The sequence below is a fragment of the Meleagris gallopavo genome, chromosome 29 (genome assembly GCF_000146605.3).
Source record: "Meleagris gallopavo isolate NT-WF06-2002-E0010 breed Aviagen turkey brand Nicholas breeding stock chromosome 29, Turkey_5.1, whole genome shotgun sequence".
In the NCBI taxonomy this organism is placed as follows: domain Eukaryota; kingdom Metazoa; phylum Chordata; class Aves; order Galliformes; family Phasianidae; genus Meleagris; species Meleagris gallopavo.
Window position 1 is genome coordinate 29,855 of NC_015039.2, and position 9,708 is coordinate 39,562.

At 49.6% G+C, this 9,708-nt stretch overlaps 1 protein-coding gene across 1 annotated transcript in view; it reads left to right on the forward strand.

The window, feature by feature from the left end:
• The window catches only part of LOC104914549 (von Willebrand factor A domain-containing protein 5A-like), a 10,455-nt gene extending 747 nt beyond the window's left edge, over positions 1-9,708 (forward strand). Inside the window, exons 2-18 of the mRNA XM_031557025.1 lie at positions 1,410-1,465; positions 1,842-2,139; positions 2,245-2,467; positions 2,804-2,946; positions 3,101-3,212; positions 3,642-3,769; positions 3,919-4,007; positions 4,508-4,652; positions 4,984-5,063; positions 5,551-5,659; positions 6,564-6,728; positions 6,870-6,973; positions 7,274-7,455; positions 7,620-7,826; positions 8,291-8,514; positions 8,628-8,754; positions 8,948-9,708. Of these exons, the coding sequence (XP_031412885.1) occupies positions 1,410-1,465; positions 1,842-2,139; positions 2,245-2,467; positions 2,804-2,946; positions 3,101-3,212; positions 3,642-3,769; positions 3,919-4,007; positions 4,508-4,652; positions 4,984-5,063; positions 5,551-5,659; positions 6,564-6,728; positions 6,870-6,973; positions 7,274-7,455; positions 7,620-7,826; positions 8,291-8,514; positions 8,628-8,754; positions 8,948-9,027 (2,472 nt within the window). The 3' untranslated portion in view covers positions 9,028-9,708. The remainder of the gene's footprint in view (positions 1-1,409; positions 1,466-1,841; positions 2,140-2,244; positions 2,468-2,803; positions 2,947-3,100; positions 3,213-3,641; positions 3,770-3,918; positions 4,008-4,507; positions 4,653-4,983; positions 5,064-5,550; positions 5,660-6,563; positions 6,729-6,869; positions 6,974-7,273; positions 7,456-7,619; positions 7,827-8,290; positions 8,515-8,627; positions 8,755-8,947) is intronic.

Consider the following 9,708-nt stretch of genomic DNA (forward strand, 5'->3'; position numbering starts at 1 on the left):
CCCTCCCCGCCCCGGCCCGCCTTCCCTTGTCTGTCCACTCGTCTCTCCGCCCTTTTCTCCACTGTCTTCACTGTAGACGTCCCTGCATTTACGTAGCCCTGCATCTTCCTATCTGCCTGAACATCTCTTGCTCTGTCTCTTATTCCCTCTCCATTCCGCCTCAAATCTCATCCATCTGCCTCTTACTCTCTATCCTTCTTTTTCTCCCATCTCTCCCTCCCTACATCTGATTGTCTGTCTCGTCCCAGCTGATGACCTAAGCCATTATTCTGGTGAGTGTCTGCTTGTTTATCCTTCAGTTTGTTACTTTCTCTCTGTTCTCTGTTCATTGTCCCCACTTACTGGGATGAGATTGACCCTATTCAATTAATCCCTCTGACCATTCCTCATCCCTGTTTCCCAGAGGATGTGCACCCTATTTGCTCTGCCTGTCCACTGTTGGCACGATGGCAAGGAGGGAATTTTTCTGATGCTGCTCATCCTGCCACCTCAGAGCAGGAACTGTGGAAAGAGAGTCAAATGTTTCTGTATCAGAGAGACATATGGTTGGGTTTGGGATAGAGCTGAGGAAACCCATTCACCTCCAGAGGGCAGCAAAACATTATTTAACAACACCCTCCCACTGGTGCCTTTCTGGGATTTATTTGCTCTGCCACCATGGAATAGCTGACCCTGGCTTAAATTCTCTTTCCACTATGTTCCTCCACACTGCCTGGCCTTTCAGCCTGCCCTTGTGAGTTACTCCAAGAATATACTTCGCAGGTGCAATCTCTTGTGCAGCTATATTCACACTATACTGTTTATGATGAGTACCCACGCATCTCTTCTAAAATGGATCTGCCCACCTTCTCATCCATCCATCCATCCATCCATCCATCCATCCATCCATCCATCCATCCACCCATCCACCCATCCACCCATCCATTCTTCCATCCACTTGTTGGTCCATCCATCCATCTATCCATCTACTTAACAAAAATTCTTGCCTCTGTATACTTCTGCATCTGCCTGTCCCCAAGTGGATATCCCATGCAGATATGTAATTGCCTTCCATCCATCCATCCATCCATCCATCCATCCATCCATCCATCCATCCATCCATCCACTCTTGCTTTCACATCTTCTTTTCTTCTTTCCTTTTATCTCCTTTTGCTATTCTTCATTTATCTTCAGAATTCTCCCATGATGGGAATGGGGTGCAGACCTCTTTAATGCAATGATAGTCCTGGTTAGTCTTTATGAACAGGGATTTCTGAATCCCTGGATTTGCTCTGGTTATGCATGGTGGCTTAGGGCCTCCAGGCTTGTATGTAAGCATGGTGAAATTACAAGGAATCTTGACCACACAGAGGTTGCCTGGTGGTGTTTGTGGATCTCTCCTCCTACATGAGACCCCTTCCTGTCTGCAGGTCTCCAGAGATGTGGCATCAGAGTTTTGGACTTTTAGGAAAAAGCGACATCAATGGTGAGGGGGGGATCAGACAGCTGAGGGACATTTAGGGGATAGGGGATGCTCTCAAAAAGAGGTAAAGAAAGGAGGAGGATAGGTTGCTGTAGTGGGAAATGTCTGGACTGGATCTTGTGAAGGGAAACAAAGATGGGAATGGTGAAGGGGTCTACAGGATTGGGGTGGGGAACAGAGGCATTGATGGGGAAAAGAAACTGGGATGCACAAGCAGATGAAATTTCTTATGGCAGGCTTATACTAGATCCTCAACAATGCTATATCTAATTCATGCACAACAACTTATGATCCCTTTTGCCCTTGAGGGGGGAGAATGTGCAACACTGAACTGTCAGCTGTATCGGTCTCCATAATGTGAACAGCCCCACACTTGAAGCAATGTGTTGTTCGTGGGTTTGGATGGAAAGGTTGCAACTCTCTCAACAGAGCCAGGATCCTTTTTGTTGGGAAAGGAGTTCTACGTACCCCTGTGCTCACTGCCCCTCTGTAGTGCTGTGGTGGATGTCGCTATCCAGGACTATGTAGCTGATGTGGTCTCTGAACTGATCTACCATAACGAGAGTCTGAGATCCTCAGAAGTCACCTTCGTCTTCCCTCTGGACCCCCATATGGCCATCTATTCCTTCCAGGCCTGCAGCGAGGATGCCAAGGTCAAGGCTGTGCTGCAGGATGAGGTACCAGCATTTTGGAAAGAATGGGAGAACCATGAGAGCAGCATGGGATGAGCAGCCCATGGCCTGGTTAACTATCAGCTTTCTGTTCCTCTCCTTCCCATCCAGACCCAGTGGCTGCACAAGGCTACAGCGGAGAAGGAGAATTTTCATTACCTTCAGTATGGGGTTGAGAAATCAGGCGAGGTGTTTGCCTGCTTCCTGGGTTCTCTGTCCCCTGGCAAGGAAATGGTTGTGACCTTACACTATGTCCAAGAGCTATCACGGAAGCCAGATGGAGCAGCTCAGTTTGTGCTGCCATCCACAATGCATCCTTACAAGACTCACTACAGTGAGTAATCCTAAAAGAAACTTGCCCTGACAGTCACGTGCCCTAGAGAAGGGTACATGACTGAGAAGAACCACACTCTATGAACAGACCCAATGCAACCTCCTTTGCACCCACTGATATGTTGCCACAATGCAGCCCCTGCGCAGATCTGTGCTTCCTTCCTTGTGTCCTTTGAAGTGGATCCATACCTCCCTCATGAATTCCCCATTAATAAACACTTCCAAAAATTTACTGACATTCCCAGTTCTCTCCACATGTCCTATATATAGATGCCAAATCCTACATGCACTGCACAGAGAGCCAATGTTCTCCTTTATGCCATATTTCTGCCCACAGCCTGTAACTGTCGCACTGACAAGCTGCACTACAGCCTCCTGCTCACTGTCAGCCTGCAATCACCCCGTGGTGTGGCTGATGTCCAGGCCAACTGTGCCCTCACTCCTTTGATCTACACTGCCCAGGACCACAGTGCTGCACAGGTACACCCTCCTGAATTCCAGAATTCTGGGGAGAGCTGTCAAGTGGCATCACTACTGAGCCAAAAGGAATGCACTGGGATCAGCGCTCTGCTCCCAGTCCAATGCTGGGCCTGAGTCACTTCCTCCTGTGTAAGACCAGGCAACCCTTCTCCAGGTCTCACTGGCTGGCACTCCTCCAAATCACCATTTGGAGCTGCTCGTGTATTACAGAGAACCTACTGCAGTCAGTGCTGTGGTGGAGAAAGGAAACCCTGCTGCCACTGCAGGTGAGTTCAGTTGAAGAGGGAACACAGGGGCACCTCTGGGTATCAGGAAATGCTGGGGTACAAGGAGACAGTGGGGACTGTGGGATGAGAGGCTTCATTGGATTACTGCATGGGAGATGTTCAGGTGAGTTGGTGGGGGTCTTAGGGCTGCAGGGTGGGGTGCTGGGTACACTGTGGTGTGGTATTAGATCTACCAGGATGGGTACAAGGAACTTTATATTAGGGCTTACTGGGTAACTGTATTGGAGGCACTGAGCTGATGGGACACTGGGCTTTGCAATTGGTGGATTGTGCAGTAGAGTATCAGTGCACCAGTGTTGGGTATAAGGGTCTCTGGGATGGTGGATGCTGAGGGAACAATGAGGAACAGAACCAGGATGAGGAAAGTGATCCCAAACTGGGCTTCACTGCACTGTGTATCTCCTCCAGGCTCCCTGTTTGGTGATTCCCTGGTGTTGGTGACACTGGCACCCAACATCCCTGATGCAAAACCTGGCCTGTGCCAATCTGGAGAGTTCATCTTTGTTTTGGACAGCAGTTCCCTTGAGCACACACAGGTACCTTCACAAAGCTGGGGCCAAACTGGAGTGAGGGAGTAGGCTGAGAGGGAGCAGAGCCTGAGATTTAGCAGGGCAAATCTAAGGACTGGGGCATCCGTATCCCCCACCAGTATCATCCAAGACAAGCCTGCTATGTCTTTCCACAGGACCCCATGCTCTTCCTTCTCAAAAGTCTACCCCTGGGCTGCTACTTCAACATCTACTGCTATGGAGGAACATCTGAGGGCATCTATCCGTAAGCAAACATGGGGCAGGATGAGTGTTATGTAGCTGGTGAGAAGGGCTTGATACTGTAGAGCATGGCTGGGTGCTATGGGGCTATGACAGATGTTATGAGGCAGAATGAGATGTCAGAGGGCAGATCGGGATGCTCTGAAATAGGCTGATAGGGGCAATGTTGGGTACTGGAAGGTGAGACTGGAGGCAGTACTGGAGGGCAGGGCTGGATTCTGGGGAGGGGATCTTTGTGGCAGTATGGGAGAGCATCTCTTGTGGTTCTGTTGAGAAGAGTCTTGTAGGAACTAGGACTCCAGATCTCTCTATGAACTAGTAGGGGGCAGGGTCTTGCAGAAAATGATGGGGTACAGGTATGGTAGTGGGTCTGAGAGAGCACCAGGACCAGCACAGGGCAATGTTGGCAAGCATGCTCATGGCAGGGGTGTTGGAGCTCAATGATCTTTAAACCGTTCTCTGATTCTATGAATATGCTCTCCAAACACATTCTGTCTGCTGTAGGCAGAGTGTTGAATATACCCAGGACAACCTGAATGAGGCAATGCAACATATTCCCACAACTGGCTCCAGGCTGGGTGACACAGACCTGCTGGGAACACTCCGCACAATCTACAACACTCCTCGCCCCTGCGGACATGCACGCCAGGTCTGGGCACAGGGCCATGGAAGGATGGAAAGACAGATGTCCCAGGGATACAAAGAGACGATAGGAAATGGGGATGGAGGGAGGTGTGGACTGAGCAACCTAAGGGGAATGCTGGTCATAGGTGAATAAGAAGGATACTGAGGTGTAGAAGAGTGCAGAAAAAATGGTTCTGTATCTCAAGGGGTCTCTGTCCCTGAGTGGATATCTCTCTGGGGGTAGCTTCTCTTCAGGGGAACTCTCTCCTGGGCCCTTCTCCCCATTCCAGGGACCTGCTGTCCACATTTGGGGGTTCTTGTGCAAAGGCTCACCACTGATGTCTCCTGTCCCCCAGCTCTTCATCTTCATGTCTGGGCTACCACCTGACAAGGAAGCCATTGTTGCTGAGGTCTGCCGTCATCGCAACAGCCACCGGTAATGGGGGCTCTGCCCTCAGTCTTTCAGTCAGTCCGTGATCTCTTCCCATTATTGATGAGGGTCTCTGTTCACCTGTCTCACTCCTTAGGCCCATTCACTGTCCAGAGACTTTTCTCACCTTGCATAGCTCTATCCTGTGTCAAGCCTCCACGGGGGAGTCCTTGCTTAATACTCCCATACCCAAGGCACCCTTCACAAAGTGAGCAGGGAGATTGAGGTACAGGGGATGTACACTCCTGTACAGCCCCACTAGACTGGCCCCAGATCTGCCCCAAGCTCCAGCTCTCCTCTGACAGTTCCCTGTCTAATGCCAGCTCCAATCCCTGTCCTTTAGTCCACTCGCTGATATTCCTCCTGCCGCCTTGTTCTGCACCCCAGATTTGTATCCCCAGCTACAACTCCAGTATTCTCCAGCTCTTTTCCCTGCATCCTTGCATCTATGCTTGGCTCCCATTTCTGAAGCCTTTCCTTGCTTCTGCAATAGGTGTTTCTCCTTCTGTTTTTCCACGGACAGTGCTACCCTGGCCACAGCCCTTGCCAGGGAGACGAAGGGTGAAGCTATCTATGTTTCTTCTGACAATGCAATAGTTCAGGTAGGAACCTAGAAGCCCTGGTTGCTGCCCTCTGTTCCACAAATGCACAGCCTTCTGGATACCTGGACAACCCATTCATGGCAGCCAAGACCAAGCTGCCCCATGGAACCCAGGCACCCAGGCTTCCCTGACTCTACCCAACTGCCTCACTCCACTGAGAAACCCAGTGCCCAGGCTTCTTCCCTGCTACAGCTCGCAGACCTGACTGCTCCCAGGAAAGCTACCTGGTGCAGGCCATCTGCTGTGGTTAACCTGGCAGGCAGCAAAGCAACATGGAGTCCTTTGCTCAGCCTCCACCAGTGGGATGTGGGAGAAAACTGGAAGAAAAGGTAAACACATGAGTTGAGATAACGGAAGTTTAGTAGGACAGAAAACAAAGGGAAAATAATAATAATAATAATAATGATAAAAGAATATACAGAACAAGTGATACACAATACTGTTGCTCACCACCCAGCCAGTCCCCAGACAGCAATCTCTCCCTGCCGCAGCCAGTGTTATCATTTAGCCCCCCCCCACCCAGTGTTATCACTTAGCACAATGCCATTTGGTATGGAATATCCCTTTGGCCAGTTTGGGTTCATTGTCCTGGTCTTAACCCCTCCCAGCTCCTTGTGTTTCCCCAGTCTTCTTGCTGGCCGGGCAGTCTGAGAAACTGAAAAATCCTTGACTTAGTGGAAGCACTGCTTAGCAACAACAAAAATATCAATGTGTTATTAACATTACTCTCATCCTAAATCCAAAATGCAGCACTGTTCCGCCTCTTAGGAAGAAAATTAATTCTATCCCAGCCAACACTGGAACACCACCAATCATATTCCAGTGTCCACTAAGAACCCAAAGGGGCCACATGCTGAACTCTAATGGAGTTGCCAGATTGTGGTGTTCTGCCATTTCTCCCCAGGTGCTGAAATGCTTGAAGCAGGCCCTCAAGCCAGTAGCTGAGGGAGTCTCTTTGGACTGGACTTTGCCCTCTGGCCTGGAGGTTGAGGTGCTGGGAGGCACCCCTCAGTTCATATTTCAGAGCCAGCACATCTTCCTCTATGCACAGATCCATGGAAAGGAAAAGGTGAGAGCTGGAGCTACTGTCCCAGTTTTAACTACAGTTATCTTCCAATGACCTCCCAATAACCACTGCTAATCTTCCAGATACTTCCAAATATCCTCCAGCAGCCATCTGTGTCTCCAGTAATTTCACATGTGTTTCCAGAATATGAAAGAGGCCAGTGGTGTCATGACCTTGCAGTTCAGCCTGGATGGCCAGGTTCTCACTCACAAGATCCAGTTCCCACTATGCCCGCAGGGAGATGGCCGGTAAGAGCATCTCTTTGTTTTCTGCATGTGGACTCCAGCTGGGGGAGGACACAGATAGCTCGCACATTCACAGCTTCCACACACCATGCCAAACTGGGAGAGAACTCAGTTGTCCAAGCACGGTCTCCTTCCCTCTTTTGAACCCACATGGACAGGACCCAGGTACATGGGCATCACTTCCTTCAAGACAGAAGGGTCCATGCATCCAGGTTTTCCCTCTGCCCATCCTCACTCCTGAAATGAGAGAACCCAGGCCTCTTCTTCCCCAGGTTGTCAGGCCTCACCCCACTCTGTCCCCAGGATGGCTGGTCATCGTCTGGCTGCAAGATATTTGCTGGAGAAGCTGTTGCCAGAGGTTGCAAGTGGATCAGGGGATGAACCAATGCAACGTGCCATTGAAATCAGTCTCACATCTGGGATCATCTGCCCCTTCACCAGCTATGTGGGTGTTCGTACATCACGGAGGGCCCCCTGGTACCATGGTAAGGAAAGACACTTGGGGAAAAGAACTGGAGAGGTATTTCCATGCGTTGTTCTCATTCCACAGGAGCCAGAAGTCCAGCCACAATATGCATAAGCCCCATCATCAACAGGTGCTTTTTCCCCATGACCTTAATTTAGACCCTTTCCCTCCTTGTTCTCAAAGGGCCCCTGGCACTGCTGCCACCTCGCCAGTCATTTGTTCCCTGCAAGATCCTTTTGCTACGTGGCTCCTTCAATGGTACTTCCTGCTTTCCTAAGACCATATGGTACCCACCTAGCTGGCACACTGCACTGCAGGAGTCATGGATTGCCATCAAGCAACTCACCAATGGCATTGCTAACTTATTCCAGCAAGGGGCTCACAAAGAAGGTACGGGACTTTGATACAGACAGAAAATACAGGGATTAATTAATGTCTGATAGGAGTGTTACACTGCTTTTCTACATGTCTTGCTCTTAGTCTTGAAGTTTGATCTTTCCCTTAATTACTCTTAAAGCTGAAAGTCCTTCAGCAATTGTAGGATCCAGGTCAAGGATGCCCATGGAGGTGTCAGGGCCAGTGCTTCAGCATGAAAGCACATTTGGACGATATGTGTTGAGGATGTCAGGAGACCAATGGGGCACCTGGCTGGGCAGAAATGTCAAGGGAAGAGGGATGAGTAAGGGATGTCCAAAAAGAGTTGGGGACAAGACTACACTGATGACATGCAGGGAGGGTCTCAGTCTGCAGGTAGCTGCCTGAGGAAGAGTAGAGAGATGTGTTCTGGGGTGTAGCACAGGGGAATGGAGAGGAATCATCTTCCTGAGATTCCCTGTTCATGTCTTGTTTCACAGCACCCAAACAGATGCCACCATCAATTTCCTCTCTCAAGTATGTGGATTCAACGAGATTTGTTTTGTGCTCTACAATTTCTGGGCCGTGGATGAATGATGCCATTGCTGAGTGCAGAGAGCTGGTAGCACTGCAGAATGTAGATGGCTCCTGGACCCTCAGCTCAGATTTAGCTTCTGTGTTACAGGTTGATGAGGCTGAAATCAAGGGAAAGATGCCTGGTGAGGTAAGAGGGAGAACTAGTGAAAGGATCAGAAACCACTAGCCACAAAGGACGGGGTGGGAAGGAGTGAGGGTCAGGGAGAATGTGCAGCAGTGTCATTCATTGTTCTCCTACAGGTCATGGACCCTAGTTTCTGGGCAACAGTGCTGGCTGTGACCTGGTTGCAGAGACACAACAGGCATTGCCATGAGATATATGACTTGCTGGAGGCAAAGGCTGTAACCTGGCTGTGCAGCCAAGCTGGTAAGCCTTGAGGGTCCTTTTCCTGCAGATCTACACAGCATAGCCTCCTTCCCGTTCTTTCCATGGGACTTGCCTTACCCTTTTACAGGACCTCAATTTCCTGAGGGCAGGTGAAATAGTCCTATGCCTTCTTTCTCCTTTCCTTCTGTGGACCCTCCTTCCTGCTTCACTCCCCATCTCTCCCTCATTGCAGTGTCTCAGCTGGACAAGTGCCTGGAGGCAAGTAACACCCTCCTTGGGAGCACTGTGAATCCAAGCATCTTTAGGCTATGAGCTCAACATCAGCATGTAGAACAACAGCACCTGTGGAACAAAAGAGGACCACAAAGCATAGCTTAAATTTACCTGCCATGCTGTAACCTCACTGTTGCTACCAACTAGGATAACAGATGAATTCTCACTATTTGTGAGATGTCTCCTACTAGCTGGGCTGCATCTGCCTCACGCTGAGCACAACAGAAAACCTAGTTCACAACCTCCACCATGCTTGTTTTAGCTGGAGGTGGGAGTGGAAGGGAAGCATAACATTTTTCATGGAGTGGTGGCCCTTTCCAAATCCAGCTTTGGCAAAATGGGCTACTGGCCTGTTCACAGATGGCTTCTCTCTTGATACAGAAGTGCCATGCACACTAGAAAAGATGAATGTTTAGGGGTGTCAACAAAAGACATAGTAACCATAGCTCCCACTGAGAATGTGCTGCACCACACTTCCTGCTGTCCATGTTGGCAAAGTCTCTGGTTCATCTTCCAATAAACAGTGAATTTTTTGCAAGCTACAACATGTGACAAAGCCTTGATCTTAGCTGTAGCAGCATCTGCCCGGGCTGATGGCTGACTTATTCTAGCTATAGCAGGAAAGAGTTACTGGGTTGTTAATGATCTACCTTTATAGCTTTAACGTTTGCACTCCATTGTACTATGTGACTCCCAAAATAAATGCTGTTCTTCCTTTAA